Raw genomic sequence first — 26,556 nt, 5'->3', positions numbered from 1 at the left:
TAAATAGCTAATGCTTCCAGTCGGGAAAGGGTTATCTTAGTTGAATTTTAATAGATAAATGAGAACAGCTTGAAGCATGATACATATTGTACATCAATTTTTACATACAAACCTGTTGAGAAAACATTTATGTACATTGGCCATGTCTAGGTAAGAAAAAATCATAGGTTGCATATCCTCAGAAAGCTTTGAATTAGTCTGTGCAATTTAATCTAGAAGAAAACTTTCCAGTTTCTTCCATTAATCCTTTTATCCAGTACGCATGGAAGTTGTTGCTTTTTTTACTAAAAAGTCCTTGGTATTCCTCTCTGGTCTGAGAAAGACAATGTAAATCTTTGGTGCAAAAATACAGTACATGAGGCCAGCACCAGAGGACAAGATTGCAAAGATCTCAACTGCAACAAGGTATTTTCCTTTTGTGCTGAGATAAGCTGGGATGAAAGAAATCCAGACACTGACAAATACCAGCATGCTGAAGGTGATGAACTTGGCTTCATTGAAGCTGTCTGGCAAATTTCGAGCTAAAAAAGCAATTCCAAAGCTTACACATGCCAAGAGTCCCATGAACACCAACATGCAGCAAAACATCAGGATGGAGCCCTCATTACATCCTGCAGTAATCTTCCAGTTGTCCGTACTATTGGTAAGTTCTGGGAATCCTGGTGAAGTTCCCAACCAGATGACTCCAATAGTAACCTCTATGAAGGTACAGACCAGAACATTGATGTAGGAGAATCTGGAGCCAATCCACCTTCTTAACTTGCTGTTGGGCTTAGTGGCCCTAAAGGCGATGACGACCATGACTGTTTTAGCCATTACACAGGAAATAGCAAGTGAGAAGGATATGCTGAAGATAACCTGGCGAACCATGCAAGTCCCTCTCCTTGGCTGGCCAATGAAAATCAAGGAACAGAGGAAGCACATCATGAGGGCAAAGAGAAGAATATAACTGAGGTGGAGGTTGTTAGCCCGTACAACTGGAGTGTGCCGATAAGATATAAAAGTAGTCAAGATGCCAGCAGCATTAAAGAACAGGAAAATTGAGATTAAAGCCAGGATGAATCCCAGTGGGTCCTTATAGGACAAGAAGTCAATTTTCTTTGCAATGCATCTGTCTTTTTCTGTGCTAGACCAGTGGTCAATCGGGCATTTTATGCAGTCTAAGGAATCTGAAATAAAAACAGATGGCAACATTTGTAATTAAAATAATGTATTAGATATTCAGATGAAGAAGTATATATTTGCACTCATTTTGTTTCAGAAAAATCGACTTCCATGTGAAAAGACAAGTCTATTGTTCGTACAAACTGTGCATTTTATAATGTTGTACTTTCTTTCAGGTACAATCTTTTATAATGCTTTTGATTAAATATTAGTTGTAAAGACAAAAGTAACAAAATATTTGCCTTTTTTTCTTTGTCATTCAGGTTCCTCTAGATGTTTCTTGGTATACCACATTTTAGAGGTGGGCCTAATCCCAGTGGGACACCCAAATTGCAGATCACGTGATTCGAAGTAAAAGTAGAGGTCGGTGAAAATCCGGGGTGAATTTTGAAACAGAAGGATTTTGCCATTTTCTTCACCTGAATAGCAGAAGTAGGGTTGCCCTACATGAGAACAATAATCAGTCTAAATCCCAATAAAGGTGCTTTTATCACTCTTGAAAGCAATTTTCTCAGCAGTGAAGCTAATGTGTAGAGTCTACCTGAAGGGACTTCTCAGCACTCTAGTAGCAGGTACCTAATACAGGCCGCAAGTCCTGGGGAACTGGCATTAATGCACTGACCAGTACCAGATGTTCCTATTAACAATGTGCAATTATCATTAAGTTATATACATTGTTCAGATCCCAGCAGACCTAAACACCTCGCTTGTTTTCCTCATTCCATGCATTTGGCAAAATTGTGATTTGGCCCTTGTTGATTTTTGTTTGTTGATAGTAAGAAAACGTAAACAGTGATTAGAGATTTGCCATGATCTGACCGAAAGATTCTGATCTTCTTTGTTCTATTTGTTCACTTACATTGCAACATTCATGATTATTTATTGATCTTGAAGATATGTTGTATACTATCAAAGCTCATGCCATCACACCTATTCATCTGAGCTAGGCTTTGACTGATTGACCAGCCTACCCAGGCACTCAAGCAGGCTTGGAACACAAACTTTCTGTTGCAAAAGAAGGACCCAGAGTCCTGGCCAGAACTGAATACCTGAATTGTCAGCTTTGAAATTGCTTTGTTTTCCCTTTGAATACATCTGGGGAAATAGCCCGACAACAGTACATTAAAGTGTGAGGTGTTATATTTTGGTTAAATCCGTGACAACTTCAGCTAGCCAGTGAGTATAGTGTGGAAGTAATCCAGAGCAAACTAAACCATCAAGGTCAACATTAAAATGCTGAGTTTCAAGAACCTTGATAGAATTACACATGTAGCATCTATACCAGATAATAAGAATATGGTTGCATTGGGGAGAATTGCCACTAAGATTGAAATGTAACTGAGTATGAAAATATGAAACTTATTTATTGATTTGTAACCCTATCTACCTCAGCCATGTTTCTAGATCATGTTATTTGTGCTAGAGCGCATGTGATCATTATTGATGATTAGAACTTCTCTTTCACATTATTATTAATTATTATTAATCAACATTTATAATGTGCAGTATTCACCTTTCAGATATCATGGCACTGACATATAGCCTGAAACATAACAAGACCTCTTAAATTTACAGCAGTTATCATTGATATTACATCCTTATGCCCCTTGTATTGAAAACAGACAGGTTTTTAGACTCTTCCTAAAACTGAACTGATTTCCCTTGGCTCTACAAGGTGCTTCCAGTTTGTTCCTTAACTGAGCCACCTTGACCCGAAAGGACCTTCCACCTGACCTTACTTTCCTGAAACTTGGCACACATACCAGGTTACCCAATGATGATCTTAAACACCATGTAGGCTCATAAGGCATGAATTTTCTTTGTATTAACAAAGGACCACCTGAACTGTTGACAACTTTATTGACTATACATAAGGCCTTAAAGATACAGCCCTCAATGTCCTTGAAGCTGAATCATGTATTGAATAATTCAGGGTAAGCTTAGCTTCCAGAATTTGTATCCTACATTGGTCTCTCGATTAGGTAGTCTGGCATTAGCAGGGTACTGCAATAATCAGCTTAAAATGGTGCCTTGTATCACTCGCTTCCTGGCTGGCTGTAGTAGCATTGGACCAATTTTCTTTAGATTCTTCAGTAGACCGAAACAGGTAGCTGATGTTTGATTAACCCCTTCCGTGCTCATGACGAGCTGAGCTCGTCATGAGGCACGGTGCTTGTGTGCTAATGACGAGCTGAGCTCGTCATGACCACACCCAGTTCTATTATGGCTCAGCACAGCAGAAGATCATCTTAAGCAGCCAATGTTTTAATATGGTTCTCCATAAACAAGTGTTCATACATCATTACTCCCAGATTTTGTACCACCTGAGCAGCCTCCAGAATGTTAGAGCTAGTCCAGGGCCAGAAATGATGCTGGAGTAAGGTACGGTAGAGGGGGGCCAACACAGGAGTTCAGTGTTGTTTTCATTAAACTTCAGTGAGTTTCTCCTTAGCCATTTCATCATTTATTTTAAACATGCATGCAGTCCTTCAATGTGGCTCTGGTTGTTGTTATCCAGAAACAGGATTACCTGTGTGGTGTCTGCATAGTTAACAACAGAAATGTCATGGGGTTTATCAAAGTCAAGAGTTGGTGTAAATATGCATTAAAGAGGATGCGACTCAGAGCTGATCCCTGGGGTACTCCATGTCTAGTTTCCTTTAACTTGGAGCTGAATGTGGAGAGTGAGATTTCTTGATATCTGCCTGATAGATAGGATTTAATGTACTCCAAAATAGTGCCTTCCACTTCCATCTCTTACAATCTAAGGATTAGTGTTTGATGACTGACAGTGTCAAATACAGTTGATAGATCTAGTAATATCAACACAGCTGACCGACCATTGTCAACCGTCATCCTTAATTCATCCATGGCCATAATAAGTGTCTCTTGATATGATAACATGTTAATATCTTGTTTGTGCAAAACGTTATGTTCTTTATATGTTTAAGGACCATCTCTCCGTTTCTCCTGACATCAAACCCTTGCACCTACAATATTCCCTTTGTAGGTGCAGCGTGATTGAAAGCCTTTTTGTAAAATATTTGTGCATGCTTTTTTTTCAGGGTGGCTCTCTGTCAGATTGAATCTGTAACTCATATATATTTTCTTTTGTTGCAAAAATGTAAGACTTGTGCAAATATTTGTCTGTAACTGAACTATCTAGTGACATTGGATAAATTGATTTGATGTCCAGGTTTATGTTGCTGAAGTATCTGCACATCTTGCAACTGCCATAGCACATGGCATTTTGGATCTGCTTGTGCTAAAGCAAACAGAAACTACTGAAAAAGTCGGCATGCTCGCCCCAGCACTCTTTCCGGGTTGGTTGGGGAGTGTCACTCTCATCCACTAACTTTCGCCAGGCACAATTGTTGAAATCCAAGGCATTTCCTCAGAACTCTGCCTAAATCTATGGAAGAACAGAAGAGGACTGAACCTTCTGCCTGTCACCTAAGAGGAGCCCTGAAGAAGTTGACCTGCTCGCCCTTGTACTCAGGACAGTGATGTGGACTTCAAGGATCAATGGGTTGATCTCATGTATGGCAAAGGGGACACAGCAAGCTGCATATGGACTTTTCCTAGAAAATAGAAGCTAACCAGTAGCAACGAGAACTTAAACTTGACATTGATGGTGACCTCTGCCTGGTACCCTGATAGTCTCTAAGTGCCCCACTCACATCCTGTGGGACTTAGACGTGCACCTCTATAATTATGTGAGTGCTAAAGAAAAAGCTCATAATGACTGCATGAGTGATTGTTTCAGGACAAGGCCCACTTACACTTAGAATGTTAAATGCGATTTTATAACCACAATGAGAATAATTCTTTGTCAGAAAGGATGGTTTCTTCTCCTAAGAAACCTAAGACGTAGCAAGATTTTTGGTGTAGAATAATGCCAAAATACAAGGGTCAAGTGCAGAAACTAAGCCCTGGATTCTGAAAGCTTCAGACAATGCAACACACACCCAAAGAGGTTAGGCTGTGTTGTGTGACAGGGAGAGAGCAGGAGAGCACCAAATTCACTGAGATATGTCACTCGCCTCACCCTCTCCCTAGCGTTAGTGCTGATTTGTGCTGTTGTTCTGCAGGCACACGGCTTATTGCCAAAGTGCTAGTGTGTGCGCCCGAGTCTAGCATAGGTTTTGTACAGGTAGGGTACCCTTCCTGGACAAAATACTGTGCCTAGTCAAGTTTAATTTGTGTGTGTGCTTTACAGTGCCGAAAATGTAAATGTAAATGCATTTGAGCTTGTATAGTGCACAGGTACCCGCAGTGGGTTTCCCGGCTCTTGCTTAGGGAACCCGTCCTGGTATCCCCTTGTGAGATAACCCCCGTAGGGTATCCACAAGGTGAAAGCCAGGTATCCCGCCGCGAGGGGCCGTTGTAGAGATTAAGCAAGCTATTGCCCAGAGTCGCAGAGTGCGAACCCGTGAGTCGAGAAGGCACCGGAGCGAGAATTATCGAGTCCGTGGAATTTTTGAGTCCAAGACCCGCCGAGGCGGGCAATTGAACCCTGGTCCAGGGCCAATCTCAGCTTCCGGGTCTGCCGCCTCTAACCCCTGAGCCACACTTCTCCACTTGCAAAGTCGGAAATGCTCAGAGAAATGAAAATATTTCTTTGTTTAACCCCTGCTTTTCAGCTGTGTTTATTTTTGGCACTAAACCCTTTCCACCAATGTTAGTCAATAGGTTTTAGCATCAAAAAGCATGGATGGTAGCATGGAAACGCGCATGTACCACCCATGTATCACCACCTTGATGCAATACAAATCAGCATTTCGCACTGCTTTGCATTACTGTTATGTACAAACCAATGCAAATACCAATTTGTGTTGGTTTGTAAATCCCAAAACAGGTTTAGTGTTGGGTTTGAGTTGGAAAAGTTACGCTAACCCAATGCTAAACCTTTGAGAATCTGGGCTCAAGTGCTTTATTTTGTGACAATTTTCTATCTAAGTTTCGGAGAATATTTATTAACATTAGTTGAGATGTATGAAGAATAATCAAGTGACTTTTCAGTGAGCCTATAAGTTTCCTATTTAGTTGTTATTATGCCATCCAATTGAACAGTTTCACAACTGCTCTTGTTTCCTGCCTAGAGTATCTCTTAGATGCCTACTTGATCATAAATACCCACTGACCATTTTCATTCCTTTCACTGAGAGGCACTTCTTACCAATTTAGGCTGAAATACAGGTGCAAGTGGTCCTTGTCTGCTGAGGTGGAGCTGTCCACTGAATAACATATCTTTACTTAACACCTTCCGAGCGTCGAACGTTCAGCGCCCATTGCTGAACGTTCGGATAACGAATGCTGGCCTGTCGGCCAACGGTCGTGCGCAGCACTGGGGAGGTAGTGCTCGTGACGACCGTTGGCCGACGGCAGCACTTAAAGGGTTAAGGACGTTAGTGAACCCACCTGTTTGGTTGGTGATGCTCCCATCAGGACAGGGCACACAGGAGAAGCAGCACTTGGGACGTCCTGTAATGGCAGACTTCCGGTATCCTGGATGACAACTTTCACTGCAGACTGACTGAGGGATCTGGAATCATGACAGATGGTTAAGCATTTCCCAATCAAGGCTCTCCTATCTTTAAGCATTGTATTGGAATATATGTGTGACTTGAAACTGTTCTGGATCTCATTATAGGACGGTCCTGTATTTTCTGCATGGCCCATTGTAGTTTTCCCTATGTTGGCATAGCTGTGCACGTTGTAGACATTCATAATTAAATAATCAATTGTGGCATACAGCCCAGTCTTTTTACAGCTATACATCGGGGCCAAATGCAGCTACCTAATATTCTAGCCCTCGGGTCCTTCCTTTCATACACCCCTTTTTCTAGATTAAAGATAGATAAAGGCTGTGCAAGCCATTTTTGAAACATTGGGGTGAGTGGATCCAACCAGGCCAAGAGAAATACAGATTCTAACCCCTGCAATGGCCAAAAACAAAAAAGATTGATGTGTCCAATAGTTCCATTACTTCTGATCCTTAGCAGCATTAATTCTGGAGTTAGGATTACTTTTATTTTCAGGGATTGACCTAAAAAAATTGATGAAAGAGGATTGGCGCAGCGGCCAGAGTGCTTGACTCCGGACCACGGGGTTCAGAGTTTGATCCCGACACCAGTGGCAGGTTAGCCCAGCACCTTGTGACTCTGGGCAATGGCTCGCTAAATCTTCCTGACAGCCCCCAGTACCGGAACACCTCTATGGAGGTAGCTGTGTTCTTTACAAAAGCTGGTATTTCATTTCAGTTCATATCCCTCTTCAGGGTTTCTAGCAGGGGACATGTTGAGAACATATGTATTTGTTCTGCTACTGCAGCGAGGACAGCTGACTCCTGCTGGATCCCCCCCGGGGCTATTTTGTCTGGGGTGTAATACATCAAGAAATTAATTTTATAATGTTGTGACTGTTACATGGCAGAGCATAGAATTGACGTCCATAGTTCCAAAGAGTCTAAAAACTGCCACAATCTGTACCTAGCTTGCGTTTCCATTTCTCCACTTGCTTTTCAAGGTCGTCCTGCATCATTTGGGTTAGCCCCTCATATATGTGACTGGCAGTACATCCCTCATAATCCCTATCCACCTCCATGATAGAGTTTTTGCAAAATCCCTTCGGCCCCCCTTTCTTCTTAGCTAAAAAGCTCAATTTCTGCAAATACTTAAAAAAGTGTTTTCTATCAAGCCCATAATTACCTTGAACTTCCTCAAATGACTGAATCCCATCCGGATTACCAAATCCTCCCTGCGTGACATAACCATATCATGAAAAATTTCAGGAAGCACTGGGTTCAGAGTAGAAGTTCATCCTGCCGAGCCCTATTTTCCTCTTTAGTGCCACCCATACCTGAAGTGCGGCTGACAGAACTTTGAATCTAACTCTCTTATATAGCAAGGCTCATTATATTTCAAGACCAATTTTGGGCCTCATCTCCTAATAATAGCTCATAAGTATCGGGTGACCCCCTCCTACACCATCAATCTTCAGAGTTCCCTCTCACAAGACCACACATATACTGTAGCACTGTGGTACGAATGGTACATTCTTAGATCCGGAACTGTCCATCCCCTCTCTCCCTGGGAAGTGTCATAAACCTCAGAGCTCTCATTATCTTCTCGTAAGCCCAAATAATCCTGCTAAAAATGTTTTCCATCCCCTTAAACCAATGACTTTCAATTTCCAATGGTATAGCCCGAAGAGGTTGAGGAAGTCATTCATCCTATCAAAATCCTTCTTCCCTTTCTGAATGACAGGGGCTAAATTTAGCTCCACAATTTCATCCAGCTCTAACGTTATATTTATACATAGATAAATTGATGACTGCATCACCCGGATGTCCTCCAGATATACCAAGCTATTTGTGACTATTCACATTTTTTGCTGATTGAATGAATACCCTGAAATCCTCCCAAAAATCCAGGCCTCTTTCTCTTCTCAATTTCCGTATGCACTAATTGAGGATCAGATGTTACTAACGCAATATCATTAGCGTAACCTTTCGGTATTGCACTCTTGAAAACACATAGGTTTAATGCCCCTATTGGCGTCGATTTTCCGAATATGGAGATCTTTGTAACATGCAAAAAGAAGAGGGGAACAGGGGCAGCCTTGTCTTGTCCCCCTTTTTATGAAAAGTGGTTCTGTATGGCCCTGCTTAAGGCAAAGCCTGACAACAGGGGCCTGATACATTACCCAGATAGCATCGCTAAAACCCTTACCAATACCGAACCACTCGTGGTTGGCCCAGAGGTTGTTCCAGGAGACCCTATCAAATGCCTTTCTGGCATCATGCAGGATCAGCGCCATAGGGTCTCCTGTGATTGCAGCCGCATCAAACAGTGTTACCACCCTGCATATGTGGTTAGTGCTACCTCTGCCCAATATAAAACCATGCTGCAGAAGGAAATCACCTTACCCATAACAAGGTTTAGCAGGGAGGGAAATATCTTTGAAATTATCTTTGCATTGCTGTTCATACGTTTTCTGGGTCTATAAGACCCAGCTTCAGTTGAAGGCTTCCCCTTCTTCAAAAAAATAATGGTGGCCCAAGCCCATGACTCTGGGGGGCACACCCCCATTAGTGCCTGACTTAGTGTTTTAACCAGATTGGGTCCTTTTGAAAACGGAACATCTAAGAATTCAACATCTTCTACAGAGAACTGCTCCTGTTGTATATCACTTAAATAATCTCTAATTAGGCTGTCCTTGGATTGCTGATCCTCACGGTATAAGTTCTCATAATACTTACAAAATTTCTCCTGCGTACCCATGGACCAGTTAGGATCTCACTCCTAACTGCTTTATGTCTGGTCCATACTGCCAGCATATGCCTGACTCATTCGTTATGCTTCCGGCAACCTTGCAAGATACTTTGTAGCTACTTTAGCTGCTGAGATTTATCCTATTGCGGCCAATGCAAGTTTGAGCAATATATTCTCTGTGCATGCCCCAGAATGCCAGAAACCGGTCCTTGGAAGCTTGTTTCCGGTCCAGGGAAGGCATGGCCTGGCAGTTCGGGCTGGACTGTTCCCATGAGGCACAGGGTCAGACTGATTTGCATATGGCCATGTCTGAACTGGGGTGGTGTGGAGTGCAAACAAACAATGGATTTAGGCCCAGATCTCTGTACTGGGGTGAACTTATGACATTGTTCTGCATTCTGTCCATCAACTGTGGTTTTTTCAATTGTCACCCCGAGTGGGATGGGTATGCTCAGACATGAGCCCCATGCTCTACACACCACTGGATTCAAGCAAGCCGGGCTGAAGATGGCTGGAATGCCAGAAACCGGTCCTCGGAAGCTTGTTTCCGGTCCAGGGAAGGCATGGCTTGGCAGTTCGGCTGGACTGTTCCCATGAGGCACAGGGTCAGACTGATTTGCATATGGCCATGTCTGAACTGGGGTGGTGTGGAGTGCAAAAAAACGATGGATTTAGGCCCAGATCTCTGTACTGGGGTGAATGTATGACATTGTTCTGCATTCTGTCCATCAACTGTGGTTTTTGCAATTGTCAGCCCCAGAAGCTATAGCACCAACAAGTTCCTCCTCAATATGTGCCAATGCTTTATATAATACATTTAGGTGCTAAATTTCCTTCGTTTTACAATGCAGACTGAAGCTGAGTGTCTAGCCCTTACCCCTTTTTCAACCACATCCCAGACCATACCACTACCAGTTCTGTTTCTGTTAATCTCCATGAACTCCCCAATCCATTTATTCATGTATATGATATGGCCCTGATCCTGCAACAAGCCCCTTTCAAATTTCCAAGTATATTCTTTACAACTCCATAACGGTAACCTCGAAAACCAAGGGGTTATGATCTGACATGACTCACTGCTATCAACTGCTATGTAACAAAGAAGTAATCGAGATGTGCTACAGTTTTATGAGTGGCTGAAAAATAGGTGCTACCAAGGTCAAAGGCTTTAAATGTGGCCACACATCGATTAGCTCATTGTCTAATGTCAGACGTGTAAGAGCCCTAAAACCTTATGTTTCCAGCAAGCATAATTACAAGTGTTTCTACTCCAGAGCCCGCCCATGCAATTAATATTCTGGGCACCACAGAATATAATCGGGGTTGGTCATAACGCTATTTCAGTGTTGAGAGATTCCAAAATATCAGAGTCAACACCAGTATACCCCTATAGAGAGGAGGCGGTAAATACATATTTACAATAACAGCATTCTGCTATCACCCAGCCCCCATATTTTTCCGCCAAACGCCTTTGCAATATTTTATGACACCTCTGAGTAAGAATAGCCACTCCTCTGGTTCTGGTTCCTTGTGTAGTATTTACAGTAACCCTCTTGTGGTTCTCATCCTTCCTAGATGGTCAGACCTTCCAAGTCACGGTCCCCCTTCCACGCCTGCACTCACCCACTGCGCTCTGGGGTGCCCCAGGGGTCAGCATTAAGCCCTACTTTATTCAATGTATATATGAGACCCCTGGCTCTGCTAGCCAAAACCCGGGGGCTCTCCCTGGTGTCATATGCAGATGACACCCAGCTGGTGTTTGTCTTCTCCAACAACCCTCGCCAGGATATGGTGACATTTAGACAAGATCTGGCAGTTATCTCGGAGTGGATGCCACTAATTATTTGCAGCTAAATTCAGCCAAATCAGAGATACTTCTGGTAGGTAAAGACTCCCATCTATGGGGCAATGAGTGGTGGCCTCCTGCTCTTGGAGCTCCCCCGTACCCAAACCTATGGTGAAGAACCGAGGCATAATGATGGACAGTGATCTCACCTTTGAGATCCATGCCAAGTCAGTGGCAGGGAAAGTGTTGTACTGCTGCGGGCCTCAAACCAATACTAGGTCTCTTTGACTCTAAGATTTGGCAACTGATCATCCAATCATCTGTCCTTGCCAGACTAGATTACTGCAATGTGCATCTTCTGGGAGCCAACAAATACGCAATTATAAGGTAACAGAGCATTCAGAATGCTGCTGCTTGGGCAATCTTTGCCCTCCCCAAACACTGTCATATCTCAAGATTCCTAAGTTGCCTGCACTAGCTTCCTTTAGAACAGAGAGTGCGCTTTAAAATGTTGTGCATCACCCACAAGATCCTTCTGGGCACTGGCCCCGGAATCTTGAGTGATTTATGTTCCTACTATGCCCCCCACATGTGCGCTGTGCTCTGCAGATCTGCTCCTGGCCAGACTTCCTTGGATACGGAGGGAAAGAGCTGGCAGTCGATCTCCCTAGCCACATCCGCAGTAATCCTGATAACCTAACCTTCAGAAGGCTGGTGAAGACCTGGCTTTTCACCCAATGTTAATCTCCCTTCTGTTCTGTCGCTTCACTATGTGTTCATCTCTTGCGCTGGGACGCCCCATTGCTGGGGCAGCCATGCGCTCTACACATACTTTAACATAACATACCATACCCACGCTGTTCAATTTGTTTTTCCTCACACCGTCAAACACTAAGATTTAATCTAGGCTTAACTTCAACCATCTTAAATTAAAACCCATTAAATCAGAAGTAATTCTGTTCTCCCCCAAGAATAACCAATCTCCAATCCAAGACTGTATCAGCAACCTGAAGGCCCTAAATTGCTCGCTCACTCTTTCCAACTCGGCTAAATCCTTAGGCTTCTCCTTTGACAAAAATGTGTCAATGAAGGATCATATCAAAAGCCAAAGTAGCGCTTTACACACTAAATCACCTCAAAAAAGGTAAGCCATTCATTCCATCAGACGATTTCAAATGGCTTGTGCAATCTCTGGTCCTCTCCAAACCTGACTACGGGAATGCTATCCTCTCAGGTAATCCAACAACTCACCTCACCTTAATCCCTCAGATCAGTACTAAACATGGCAGCCCAGTTTATAATAGACTTTAACCGGTACAAACACATCATGCCTGCCCTCAAGTCCCTACCCTGGCTTCACATAGAAGGAGGATGCATCTATAAGACTGCCTGCATCACCCACGAAGCACTTCACGCACATTCCCCTGACTATTTAGACAGCAAACTCACAAAAGCTGGAAGAACCAGACGTATGAGAAGATCCACCTCTCTTCTTCTTGCCCCTCCTAAATTTAAAAGAAAAACTACCTAGGCTCGCTCTTTTTCAGGTAATGCTCCCAGCATTTGGAACTCCTTCTGAGGCGCATACGATGCAGCCCCTCCTTCCCGGGCTTCAAAAGAGACTTGAAATGCCATCTCCTCAATAAATACTGGAACTCATGAACAAACTGAACTCGGTTCAAATTAACTTTCTTGTTCATTTCAAACTGTTGGTCAGTTGGCTGTTTTTCTTTCTTTGTGCTTGTCTCTATTGTTCTTGATGTCCTTCTCTCCATGGTATCTAAATGTTCGTATGGACCTCAATTCAGCAATTCCAACCTTATGTCCCAAAAAGTGTATTTTTCTGTGCATATATTTTGGTGTGCTCCTCTTGCCCTGCCTAACTATACCTCCCTTGCTTATTTGTTATGTTTACTTGAACCTATGATTTTTGCTCGTCATTTGCTCAGTGACTGATTATTGCGTTGTTCTTGACTCTGGAAAGCGCTCTGATACCTCAGAGTCTAGCTAGCACTATATAAAACCTTAAATATATAAAATAATTAAATGAGTAATTAAAGGATGCATTTTGTTTTCTTGTGGTTCCATTTAAGGTGGTTAGCAGACATCAATCCTTGATTCTTCAGTACTCAGTTTTACAGTGTAGAAATATCTTCTATCAGGAAGATCTTTAAATACTTATGACTTTTAACACCATCGCTGCTGATGGTTTTCCCCTCCTGTGATGGGTCCCGAGTTATTCCCATTGTTCATGACTAACTCAGCTCGTCATGAGCACAGCTCAACCGTGCCGCTGACCTCGTCATGAGCATCGAAGGGGTTAACTGCATTTTGAGGAATACTAACTATGTCTCCTCCATTGGAATGCATCAGCAATTTCGTGTATAAATTGTACACCATTGATGCCAGTATCAATCCCTGGGAAACTATATAAAACCTTAAATATATAAAATAATTAAATGAGTAATTAAAGGATGCATTTTGTTTTCTTGTGGTTCCATTTAAGGTGGTTAGCAGACATCAATCCTTGATTCTTCAGTACTCAGTTTTACAGTGTAGAAATATCTTCTATCAGGAAGATCTTTAAATACTTATGACTTTTAACACCATCGCTGCTGATGGTTTTCCCCTCCTGTGATGGGTCCCGAGTTATTCCCATTGTTCATGACTAACTCAGCTCGTCATGAGCACAGCTCAACCGTGCCGCTGACCTCGTCATGAGCATCGAAGGGGTTAACTGCATTTTGAGGAATACTAACTATGTCTCCTCCATTGGAATGCATCAGCAATTTCGTGTATAAATTGTACACCATTGATGCCAGTATCAATCCCTGGGAAACACTACAGACCACGAATGTGGCTTGGAGGCATAATTCCCTAATGAGACTAATTCCTATTGAATATTCAAGAAGGGATCAAAGATGCTGAAGACCTCACCACCTATTCATACACAATTCTCCAGAAGTTTATGAAGATCATTCTTGTTACTAATTCCAAAAGGATACGAAGGCAGGCAGCACCAATATCTAACATGCAATAAATATAAGCAAGGATTTTGAGGGTGCCAGTTTCTCTAATGCAACCACTTTGCAATCGGTGTTGGTAGGAGGCCCACAAGTTTGTTTTGAACAATGTGATTATTTAACTGTATCTCCACACATTGGTTGAGGGTCTTGCATTCCCTTGTAAGTTTTTTCATAGGTCGAAAAATTGAGGGTCTAGTATTCCCCTGTAAGTTTTTTTTCACAAGTCGGAAAATAGTCATAGTTTTTTTTATTATGAAAGTCATTTGGCTCTTTTTGTATAGGATATAGGATATGGAAACATATAGGGCCAGATGTAGGTGGCCAAATACCGGTCGGTAACGGTAACAGTAATTTTTACCGAATAATTACCTACATGGCATTTACCGATTTGTAAATACCGAATCGGTAAAATTGGATATTTATGAATCGGTAAATGCCATTTACCTACATCTGGCCCTTAGTCTTTTTCTCACATGATATAGTTATTTAGTAGGCAGCATAAAAAGCAAATTGTTATATCATCATCCTAGAATGGGAGTTTTAATGCTTTAATTGTGTCTGTTAAATTGACCGTGGTTAGTGGAGAACATTCTGGCTAGACCTCAACTTTTGGTGACTGGAAAATATTAAGCAAGGTGGTTGACTTGAAATAAGAAGGAACTTCAAATTAATAAGACATTTTTGTAGAAAAAATGTAGACACTCATTACATGGATTTAGGTGGTCACTTGGTTTGCCCGATTTTGACATGTTAAGTTTCACCCACTTAACTATAAATTATGGGAAGTTTATGGAGTTGGAAATGCACCTTTGGCTTTTAAAACAACTGTATTTATTATTTTCCTCTTACATTTGTAACACAGACAGGTATCTAGGAGTCTTACAGTAGTGTCATGTTCTCTCTAACTTCTGAATTCATAATCTTTTTTTTATTTTTTTATTTTTGGAAGACCTTTATTTATAGAAAGTCGTACATACAGCCAACAACGAGCCCGAGGGCTCACAAATGCAGTACATTTCAACACGACAACGCGCAAAGGATCAATTACAGAGGCATTGAGGTCTGATTTTCAAAGTTTCTTCTGAAGGATAGACAGGATCAGGATATCACAGAACAACGAGTTGGTTCCGGCCTCGTGGGATCAGTATAGACAAGTATATAATATAAGAAATCGCCGGAATCGCTGCTGTCCACAAATAAGAAAAACGTCTAAACCCAGAAAAGAAAGAAAAAGAAAAAGAATAGAAGGCCCATAGAACCAAAAAGAAATAAACAAGAAACCCCCCCATCCACCCCCCACCCTGCACCCCTGCATCTGGCTACGGCCTACCCCCCCCTAGCAGTGTGCCTGTCGCCCCACAAAAGGAGTCCCGAAATATAGAGAGTAAGAAAAGAATCCTAATCTATAACTCCCATTAAATAAAGAGAGGCGGGGAGGAGCCCACCACCCGTCCCCCGGCTTCACCCTCCCGTAAGTCCAATAACAGCACATAATAGAAAGTCCGGTGACGTTGAGCATTACGAGCAACACAATTTAAAAGTACAACGGCGGCCCATAGCGCGATCAAGAGTAACAACACACCACCCACATGCCTAGGTCAGCAACGAAGAAACAGCCAATCCACGAGAAGAAGCGTTCATCCCTGTCCCGTTTTCTCTTTTCCACCACTGCAAACCATGGCAACCCAGGGGGACATAAACGATAAGTCGAGAGAGACAGTCTGATACAAGCACTTAATCGCACCAGGTACAAGCAGATCCAGTGATCCCAGGATGGGCATAAAGTACACAGTTCCCGTGTTGTAAAGCGTAGCCGGGCCAGGGGAGAAAGTCTCAGTGTTCAGCCCTGTCTGGAGCGGACCCCGGGGAACGGGGGGCATGACATGGGGAGAGCACTTCCGTCGCGGTCGCAAGTCCCTGATTGCACGCCGTCTCGGGTAAACACCATCCACAGCGTAAGACATCTCGGGACTTGGGGTATCAGAACCATCTTCATCGCATGGGGCAGCCATCCTGTTGCTGGCGGGCATGGAGGAAGGAGAGTCTCTGTGAACCTGCGTGTCAGCCATTTTGAAGCGACTCAGTGCACACACTATGTCGTCCACCTTGCTGGCCAAAGCTCGAGCAGAGTGCACAATATCATGACGAAGGGAAACAATAGCCGCCAATAGAGCACCATAGCCCTGAACACCTCCATTTGCCCTTCCAAACATGGCCCGCTGCTCCACACGTCCGCGACAACACTGTGTCATAGACATCTCAAGGCTGCAATTCGATACGCTCTCCATAGTATTCAGTAGAGACGCCACAAGTCAGGCTAGGCTACACACAAAGGGGCATCAATTCCCTGGGTGGCAAGGAGCGGCAGGCAGAACCGTGATATGACCATAAACATTGTCCCTTAGAGACGCCACCCCATCCAACGTCAAGGGAGCGGAAAAACTGGGAGCCGCCCGCCATTAGCGGGAAAGTGTACAAGCAGTCTCTGGGCAATCAACAGTCCGGGCTCATGCAGACGGATGATTTACACAATCAAACCGACAGGCACACTCATCTCTGTACCTACAGTCCAGTGGGGCGTACGGTGCAGGCTCGTCTGTTGCGCGGTAAAAAGTTCCGACCGGGTCACCCCAGACGCTGAAGCCCGATGTTGTTCGCCTGGCAGCCGGTCCCAGCTTCCACTCGAGGTCCCGGCCTCAGAGCTGCTGCAGGCCGCAAACTGCAGTCGGACGGTTCGCCCACTTGCGATGAAGTGCGAGCTTCAGGATTTCGGCACAGGTCGTCGGAGCCCGTCTGCTTCCGCGGTGTGCCGTCTTGGTACAGGATCACCGGCAGGATAGTTATGTAGGAGGTGATGGTCCCCGGAGCCGAGGGACTACGCGTCCGACCTGGACGCCATCTTGGCTCCTCCCCCCCTGAATTCATAATCTTCTGTGGAAAGAATCATTTGAGAACCATGATTTTCATTTACTTTTACTGCATTCCATCCGGGTGGCAAATATAAATAAACACTGACAAAGCAAAGAGGTCTGTGGTTGGCCGATTTGTTAGTGAAATGGCCAATGAATTTTTGTAAATTCTTAATACAAAAACATACAAATAGGTGCCCTTGTGTGTCTATGCATGCAGCTCAGAGACAAATGAATTTAACTGCTTCTGTAGAAATGTTTCACAGAAATATGCATAAAGGCGACGTGTGCATTGATGAATATATGAAAATGAAGCTAGCAACACAGAAGAATACATTGACAGAACACTGTCTGGAAATCTGGGTAAAGCCTTGATATGACAATATTTTCTATGTCCGAGGAGTGAAAGAAGAGAAGGAAGATGGAGAAAGCAGAGAATACATTCTGAAATTGGTGGTTATTCTCAAGTAGTAGTACACTTAATGTTCAGCAGCCTTTTAAAATGCAATTTTTTAGTTTATACAATACATTTTTTATTTGAGAAAAGAATGGGATTAAAAAATGTTCCCAAAAAAGTTACCACCCTTGCAGTACGAATGTGGTTCACATCAAGCAGCATTGGCAGCTCAGTAGACTGGAGGCCTACCTGGTCCATGCAGGGGAAAAAAATAGACAATAAACATATAAATAAATAGGAGTAGTCCCAAACCACTCAAGGTGATTATTGTTGGGGCTGAAGTGGAGGGATCCAACGGCTGGCCAATTGCAACATGCTGTATGTTGTGGTGTGCAGAATGAAAGCGTGAAGGACACAAAAAAAGGCAAATGAATGAAGAGAGCAAGCTGAAACCTCCTAAAAGCCTTGACTAACACAGGGCCTAGAAATATTATTTGCATACCTCACATGATATGCATTACATACAGTGGGCTTTCAAATTATGATAAGTCAGCAGCTCTATGGTGGATAAGTTTCAGGCAATAAGATTCTGGCAGTAGAGGCTGCTAAGGTTCCGCTGTCTGAAACCAAGTAGTTCTGCCATCTCAGTCTATGGTGAGGAACTAAATATTGCTGGTAATGGTACCACAAACTGCTAGTCCTCATGGTGTCTAGGAGAACAGAGTGATTTAAAAGCACTGTAGTTATGGATTTCTTTCTGCATTTCAAAATCTGTTATGGTTTAAAGGGAGTTAAACTCTTTGGCACATGGTGACCAACTGTTGTTCTCAGGATTTGTTATAAGGACACCTAGCAAACAGAAATGCCTAAGTGTGGAACCTTCAGCACAATTTTAATGATGGCTTGTGGGCGGCCATTCTCGGCGAATCCATCTTTTAGAGGGCCAACATCTTCAAGACCCAAACTTTAGGAAGGAAGCTATTTTAAACTCGACACAGGAGGTTCTCCAGATTGTCCATGAATGTGTAAGGTTTTACCACAAGATGGGTGGGCAGATTCTAAAACTCTCAACTTCTGGAAACATCACTGGACTGAGCATTGAGAGGATATCACTGGAGATAATTCATCCTCATGCTAACATATAAATGTGCCGGGACCTTTGTTAGAGAGTCCAACTTCCAATTTTCAGGCTAGGTTTTTTGCCCTTTGGGTAAAATGTTTCCTTTTTACATAGGTCCAGCACAGAAGACCCACAGCAACACATGGATGGATGTTTGATTTTGTAAACATTTCGCATAAGCTGTCAATGGGTATCATTGACCTAAGTCCTTACAATGGCAATATTCATACTCTTTAAATGTTTTATTGTTCCACATTCTATGTCTTTCTTAGTTAATGCATATTCACTATTTCTAGAAACTTGCTCCGGACCATGGCTGTTTTCTTTTATTATGTGCAATGTTTTAGAGTTGCTAGTCCTGAACCCACCATGAGTAAATCTAAGACTACCCCCACCATTGTAAAGGGCAAGATACAAATAATTTGGTCATCGTTGTTTTATTTAGTTTTGTTTGCTTTGCTTGTTTTATAAAATTTTGGAGTCTTTACCAACTCTCCACTAAAGGGTTGGAAAGGAATACATGCTACTTGGAAATAAATGATAATGTAAAGGGACGCCCCTTCCCCGCTGTGCGGGAGCACGCGGGAGCATCGCGGGAGAAGCCCGGGACAAGGGCGGGACCATCTTTGGCCATCAGTGGCCAGAAGAGGCCAGGCCGGGCCATATCTCTTGGCTCTGCTAAGTGGGCATGGGAACAACGGGAGCATGGCCACAGGCACTAGAGCAAGCAAAACTAGGAAAGCAGCGGGAGACGTAGTCATAGGTACAATGGATCAATTTATAACTCGGGCTGTCTCCATTGTAGAAAAGGAGATAGTCCTAGCTGAACGAAGACTATCCCGGGACTCCAAGGGCCTGTCACACAAGCGCTCATCCTTGGGCGCCCTTGCCCTAGCCCCTAGTCCTGTAAATGCACCACCTACACCATTTGTGGTAGTTGACTCACCGGACATTGACGAGAGGGTAAGTCGGATCAGGGCAAGCTTAGAAAGGGTGTCGACCATTGCACTGGACATTGCCCATGTCTCAACACACCCTAACCCACCTGATTCAATTGATCCTTTGCTGGGGGCCCAAAACCATGATCCTGATCTTGAGACCAACAATGCCCAAAGTCCTTCTGTTACATCCAACGAAGCTTTACACCTTCCCCCCACAGCTGCACCTATTGAAGTTAGCACCTCCCTAGTAGCGGCTTTAGTAACTTCTCCACCAGGGAAATCAGCACCAGGACTTGCTGCACCCAGGAAAAGAAAGCGCCCTGTTAGCCCTTGCAGGGGGGGTTCTCTAAAACCATACAGCAAAGTAAGTAGGCACAATGTGACCAAAGGGGGTATCCCTTCAAATCACATTCTACACCCAAAAACTACTAACACCCACACTAGAGTCACACTACTCAAGGGTCCTGTTTGCCCGCTAGGCACATCAGGCCCGTCAGCGTCTCTTAGCACCACCCCAGTTCCTCAGGCTGTGCACACTGACACTGCCACTCCACCCCTAGACGTTGAGAGCCTAATCAGGTCTATGGTGATGCCCCTTGCAGATAAGATCGATTGTCTCACACGAAAATTAGCCACCCTTGAGCAATCAATGTTGGATAATTTCTACGCTGTGAAGTCATTGGTTAAATTTCACTCCAAGATGCAGGGAGAAGACAATGGAGGGTCAAGGAGTGATGCTGTAATATTAGTACCCTCGGAGCCAACGCCTCGTCAAATAGCGCCTGTACTTGGGGAGGCCCCACAGACACTACAATCTAATATAGGAATCAGCCCCGCCCCACAAACCTCTAACCTTAGACCCAGTTTGGGCCCCCTAAGGAAAAAATCCAATACTCAAGCACCGAAGGCCCCCAAGGTTAACTTTGCTCCCAATCCAGAGCCTACAGCGTTAACCTCTAAAGTAGCTGAAAATGCGCCAACCACGCCGAATGGAAATGTAATTCCATCTATTCCCATTTCTGGCAGTCAGGTTGCGCCTAAATCTTTAGCTAAATCTCCAGCTAAATTATCATTAGGCAGGGCAAAAACAAGCACACCTAATGCTAGCCTCCCCCCTGGGTGTCAACCGTATGTGGTAATCCTCACGGGGGTCCCGGAGCTTGAAGAGGGTTCTTGTGAGTTGTACTCTGACCTTAAACACAAGACCCTCTCCTGGCTTAGAGCAAATAGACCCCTCCCAGGGCATATTGACGGCAGAATAGCCCATGTCCGTCGTGTGGGGTGGATTGGCAATAGATGCAAGGATTTAACTGGGGACGGTGTGCTGATTAATTTCAGCGATCCTAGAGCAGCAGGTATGATCTGCAGTCAGCAGTCGCTACACAACTTTTGCGACATACAAACTAGGGACCTGGGGTACTTCTATCGTCCTCTCCCGTTACCTGGGTTTAAGAAGTTGTTGCCGGATGGGGGTAGAGGTGCATGGTACCCCCACTACCTGACCCTGGATGTTAGAGCAAGGGCATGGACGCCGACCCAAGCGGCTCCACCCCAGGGATGGGGTTGGTGACTTGGCGATCAAGTTGTATTAAATGCCCCTCCACCTAAGGTTAACGTATCATGCACAGCTGAGAGGGTCTCCTCGATATTAGTTACCCCCACTGTGTCCCAGCCCACGCCCACCCCTCCCACCCCCTCTCCCTCAGGCTGTCGGACTGAGTTCACAGAGTCCATGGAAGGAATAGAAAACTCGGGGGCCCCGAGTAGGGATGCTGGATGTGCTGGGTCACCGATTCGCCCTACCCTGAAGGCTATCAGCTGGAATGTGGCAGGCTTAAATAATAAGTTGGATGCCCCGGATTGGGTGGCGCTTACAGAGCCCCACGCAGTCTGCGCATTCCAAGAAACGTGGTGTGTGGAACCAAGGCACAGAGTAGGATATGCTACCTTCTCTGTCCCGGCAGGTATCCCAGTATCAGGAAGAGGGCGTCCATTTGGAGGTCTCTTAGTCTGGGTCGACATATCATTAGGATGGCGAGTGCACCATCATCCCCAAAAATCACCAGATTTGATGTGGCTCACTGCAAAATGCCCAAACAAAGTTGAGAAGCTGGAGATTTTTAATATTTACACACGAGGGGCTTCAGGGAGGGCCTCGTCACCAACCCTCCTGGCTCTAGAAGCAGCCTTGGGGGAGTGTCGTGGAGACACACTAATTTTGGTGATGGGGGATTTTAACTGTACATTCGAGCCTTTGATGGCCGATGAATCCTTGGACCTGCATGACGAAGATTCGAGGAGAGGCGTTCCGTCCCTCGATCTTCCAATTGTCAAAAGATGGACACCCAAAATCGTCCAACTGAATTCCCTCACTCTAGAGTTTGGCTTGAGAGCAGCCAACGGGAGAACACGGTCAGACCTAGAGGGGGCACACACGTATAATAGGGTGGGTCACTCATCTAGGATAGACTACATCCTTTTAAACTTTTCTTTGTGGGCCTACATGGAGGATATGATAGTTCTGCCTTCCTTGGAAAGTGATCACAACGCACTCTCATTATCCCTAATATATTGGTGGAGGGACAGCGGATCATTTCTTGGAGCTCCTGACGCATCTGAACAGAGGTCATTGGGGGGGGTGGTCCCCTCAAATTGCCTCAGACGTCTAAAATGGGACAAAGTGGCAATTGATGAAGAAAAACTATCCTGCATCAGAGCCGTTATCACCGCAGCCTCTGAAACTTTGGAAAGTCATCCCCCTAGCCCGCACAAGATTTCAGCTATGTTTAGCGAGGTTTCGACATCGATAGGGGACTTGTTCATGGTTAAACTAAACTCTAAGGGAAACAAAAACCATGATAAGCGACAGGGCAAATCAGGCTGGTATTCATCGGAGTGCCGTGCTGGAAAGAGAGCTCTAATCATGGCAGTAAAGAGTGGTGATGCATTAACAATAGCTGCTAAACGCAAGTCCTACAAATTTGTAATAAAGGCAGCCAGGAGAGACTGGGAAGATGCCTTCTGGCAAGAGCTTCGTGCAGCTAGTGCAGAAAAAAACGCAAAAGGCTTTTGGGACTTGTTACGAAAGAAACACAGACCTTTGGACACCGTCATTACATGCAATATAACCGAAGATCTGTGGCACTCACACTTCTCAAAACTGTACACTGCTCCTGCTGTAGAAGCGATGGACTTCCCACTACCTCAGATCCTTCAAGGTGATGGCAGCTATGAGGAGAGCTTATTTTCCAGGAAAGAGGCTGAAACTGCCATAAAATCTCTGGTACCCCGCAAAGCAGCCGGACCTGATGACCTACCTGGGGACCTTCTCCGCATGGACATAAGCGAATGGGGTACGCTGATTGCATCGCTACTGAACGCAGCTATGGCAGTCGCCCCCCTCCCTGCTTCCTGGATGGCAGCCGAGGTGGTCCCCCTGCACAAGAAAGGCTCAAGAGATGACCCAGCTAATTATAGACCGATTAGCTTAATAGATTGTTCCCAAAAAGTGGCGGGTAAGGTCCTCTTATCTAGGGTCCAGCAGTGGGCAGACGAGAATAAGATACTCTCGGACTTTCAGGCTGGGTTCAGAGCCGGTACAGGGACAATAGAACAATCGCTAAGGCTACTCATGATCTACTGGAAGGTCGTCACGATTGGGAAGGGTACCTTATATCTGGCCTTCATCGACCTCCGGACGGCCTTTGATTTGGTGCCTAGAAACAACTTGTGGAAGGTGCTGTGTGACCTCGGTATGCCACCCTACTTGCTCCATCTGATCATGAGGTTCCACGAAAATAACTACGCCCAAATACGTTGGGGGCCAAATGGTCAAAAGACCCCAAGAATAGAGGTGAACAGAGGTGTACGGCAAGGCTGCGTACTTGCCCCAATCCTATTCTCCCTATATGTAAATGGGGTGGTGGACTTCTTGACCCAGACACCAGCAGATGCGCCCCGTCTGGCAGGTCGCTTAATCCCTACCTTGCTCTTTGCTGACGATACTTTACTTTTGTCAAAATCTCCAATGGGCCTCCAGCAGCTTCTTTCCGGATTTGACAACTTCTGCAAGCAGAGAGGTCTCTGTATCAACACAGACAAAACTAAGTATCTTATTTTGAACCCCCCACAAAAGCCCGGCCCCCCTCCAACATTGGGGCCTGTTGCACTAGAAAGAACCAAGATGTTTGACTATCTGGGCATCCGCTTGGTGGATTCTATGAAATGGGACTGCCATTTGACTAAAATGTTGCTGAGCCTAAAAAGAGTGACTGGGGCCCTGTTGAAAGAGCAGAGAGCAGCATCTACAAGACCGATAGCGGCAGTAATGGACATTTACTCCGCCAGAGGAGTGAGTGCAGCACTTTATGGGGCAGAGCTCTGGGGGATGTCAAACATGAAAGAGCTAACTCGAGCCGAGAACGCCTTCCTGAGAAGCCTAATGTCTCTCGGCCCTTCTGTCCCTATTCTACCCTTGCAACTGGACATGGGCTGCAGGGGGGTTGAAGATCAAGCAAAATTACGCCCCCTGTTACTGTGGGCCCGCATCTGGAGAGTGCCAGAGCTCTCAAGCTATGCGGATGGCCTACGGGAGATAATTAATTCCACTGGTTGGGCAAAAATAAAATGGCTAAGGGACATTAAGGCTCTACTTGCCAATCTGGGGCTGGAAGAAGCATGGCACCAACAGTCAGCCCCGCCTAAATCTGTGCTAAAACAACTCTATTGGTCATGGGTGGCAAGTAAAAGAAACTCTTTCTCAACGACCTGTAAGTCCACCAGAAATTTCTTGGAGTTTAAAGATGTCCCCATCAGAGAATTGTACCTGGACATTATTACTGCCCCATGGGATAGGTCCCTGTATTTTAAATTTAGACTAGGTCTTCTCCCAGTCATGGAGCTCACATGCCACTGGAAAATTCCATACCAGACTGCGCCATGGTGCCCTTTTTGCCCTCAGCGTCGTGAATCCGTCCCCCATCTGTTATTCGAGTGCCCTGCCTACAAGGTTCCTCGCGTGAAATGGATAAAACCAATGTGCCTCACCTTGGGCACCAGACATTGTAATGTGGCACTACGAATTTTACTTACAGACACTCGTTCATTCTTCGCATGCGCCACCTCGAAGTACCTAGGTTGGGCATGGCGAATACGGTCAAAAAGACTTAGGCAAATTGTTTAATTATGATTTTTATATGGTCTGTTTCTGGCCTATTTCTTTTTTAGCTAATTTAAATAACTTCCCCTTTAGAAATTGCAGAAACAACACCGAGTCTTAGTACATTAAGGGCTTTTATGTTTTTAACCTAGTAATGTTTTAAGTGAATTTATCATGTATGTACGCTTTTTAAGATATTTTTATGTCGAAATAAAGCCTATTTGACTTGACTTGACTTGAATAATGTAAGTAATTTAAATTTGGAGCAGCTGTTGTCTTTCCAGACTTGCCTTCCACAAATGTGTTGAAAGTATTGTTTTTCTGTAAAGTTAATCAAAATGGTTAATACCTGAGACCATTTTCCACCCAAGATGCTGACATTCTTGTCAATGACCAGTCGTAGGTTTTTGGGAACACTGACGTCATAGGTCCCCAATGTCACAAAGCTTCTTGTTTCATTGGATGTAATGTGCCAATACAACAAATCAAGGAATGAACGGAAATCTCCAGATGCATCGAAATAGGACTCGCTGCCAGCAGAACTCCGCGTTCGTGCATTCTTCACATAATGCAACATCTGCAAGCAAACAATATTGTGAGACTTCAAAAGGGATGAACTTTGGAAGGTCATGCATTAAACTGCTTGGAATATGTAATGCAATGTTGAGGCCACAGATATCTTATACAGTGAGCCAAGCTTCAGAACATGATACTCTTCTATAGATAGTGCGGATTACAGTGATGTGAGAATGAGTTGGGGGAAGTGGTTAAGACACACTACTGTAAGGATAGCATTGTTAGGACAAAAGCAAAACTGTATATACCATATTGGTGCCCTCACCTGCCATGGCTCAAAATGTTTAGGATCTGCACATGAACCATTGGTGAAGGGACCTTCTTGAGCTTTACAATGAAGCAGATCATGTAATGCCTGGGCCAAGGCATAGATAGCTTGGTATGCTGAAAAAGGGTACCGGAAATCATTCACTTCAAACACTGAGGCATCAAGAGATTTAAGATTTTCTGTCCCACTGCAGAGAACCTGCTCATCTTCTTTTTCCCCAGATTTTGTTCCATTAAATGTGTTCATCCATTTGCAACTAAAAGCCTCCTCCCAAAAAGTTGTCATGAAGATGTCGTTGGTGTCCCTGAGGGGATGTATATTGTACAGAAACTCTTTGAGTCCAGGGATGTCTCCTCTGTGCACCGCCAGTCCCAGAGTGCCATTCAATATAAGCCACATGTCCCTCCATGAGAAAACTTTTGATGGAACCCAGCTTGGAATACCGATCCATAATTTTTCAGACATCCATCTCAGAGATATGTCCTTTAGAAATGGTGCTATATCTATCACATAGGTGTAGCACACAACCACTCTAGCAGTGGATTGTTGCACAATATCAATTGCATGGGCTAAGGATGCCCTGCTGGATTGTGTGGGCAGCGTTTCAAAGAATTCAATGCAGATGTCATTCTTTGCGGCCTCCTCTCTAAGCATCTGACTCCCTTGGAGACCATGGTCATTGTTTGAGACCAAAACTCCAATCCATGTCCATCCAAAGAGGAGCAACATCTCCATCAAGCCATCCACATGGAAGGTAGCACTTGTCACTGTCCGTAGGAATGATGGGAACTGGATTTTGTCACTTAGGATTGGAAGTGCTGCAACATAGCTGATCTGTGGAGAAAGAAACAAATTTAATAGCACAAATTGAACATATGTATATCTAGTGTTTTAAAAATAAATCTAACTTTGAGCATTCTAGAGTAATTTCATCT

The 26,556-nt window shown here is 44.3% G+C and overlaps 1 protein-coding gene across 1 annotated transcript in view; it reads right to left on the bottom strand.

Annotated features, from left to right (window-relative positions):
- Positions 1-249: 249 nt before the first annotated feature.
- LOC147684525 (extracellular calcium-sensing receptor-like) overlaps positions 250-26,556 on the bottom strand; it is a 50,715-nt gene continuing 24,408 nt past the window's right edge. Inside the window, exons 3-6 of the mRNA XM_086939686.1 lie at positions 25,619-26,455; positions 25,127-25,354; positions 6,586-6,709; positions 250-1,169 (exon numbers count right to left, since the gene is read on the bottom strand). Of these exons, the coding sequence (XP_086795812.1) occupies positions 250-1,169; positions 6,586-6,709; positions 25,127-25,354; positions 25,619-26,455 (2,109 nt within the window). The remainder of the gene's footprint in view (positions 1,170-6,585; positions 6,710-25,126; positions 25,355-25,618; positions 26,456-26,556) is intronic.

The sequence above is a fragment of the Lissotriton vulgaris genome, chromosome 10, assembly GCF_964263255.1.
Source record: "Lissotriton vulgaris chromosome 10, aLisVul1.2, whole genome shotgun sequence".
In the NCBI taxonomy this organism is placed as follows: domain Eukaryota; kingdom Metazoa; phylum Chordata; class Amphibia; order Caudata; family Salamandridae; genus Lissotriton; species Lissotriton vulgaris.
The sequence above is the reverse complement of the archived record's forward strand: the minus strand, read 5'-3'. Positions and strand labels throughout refer to the sequence as shown.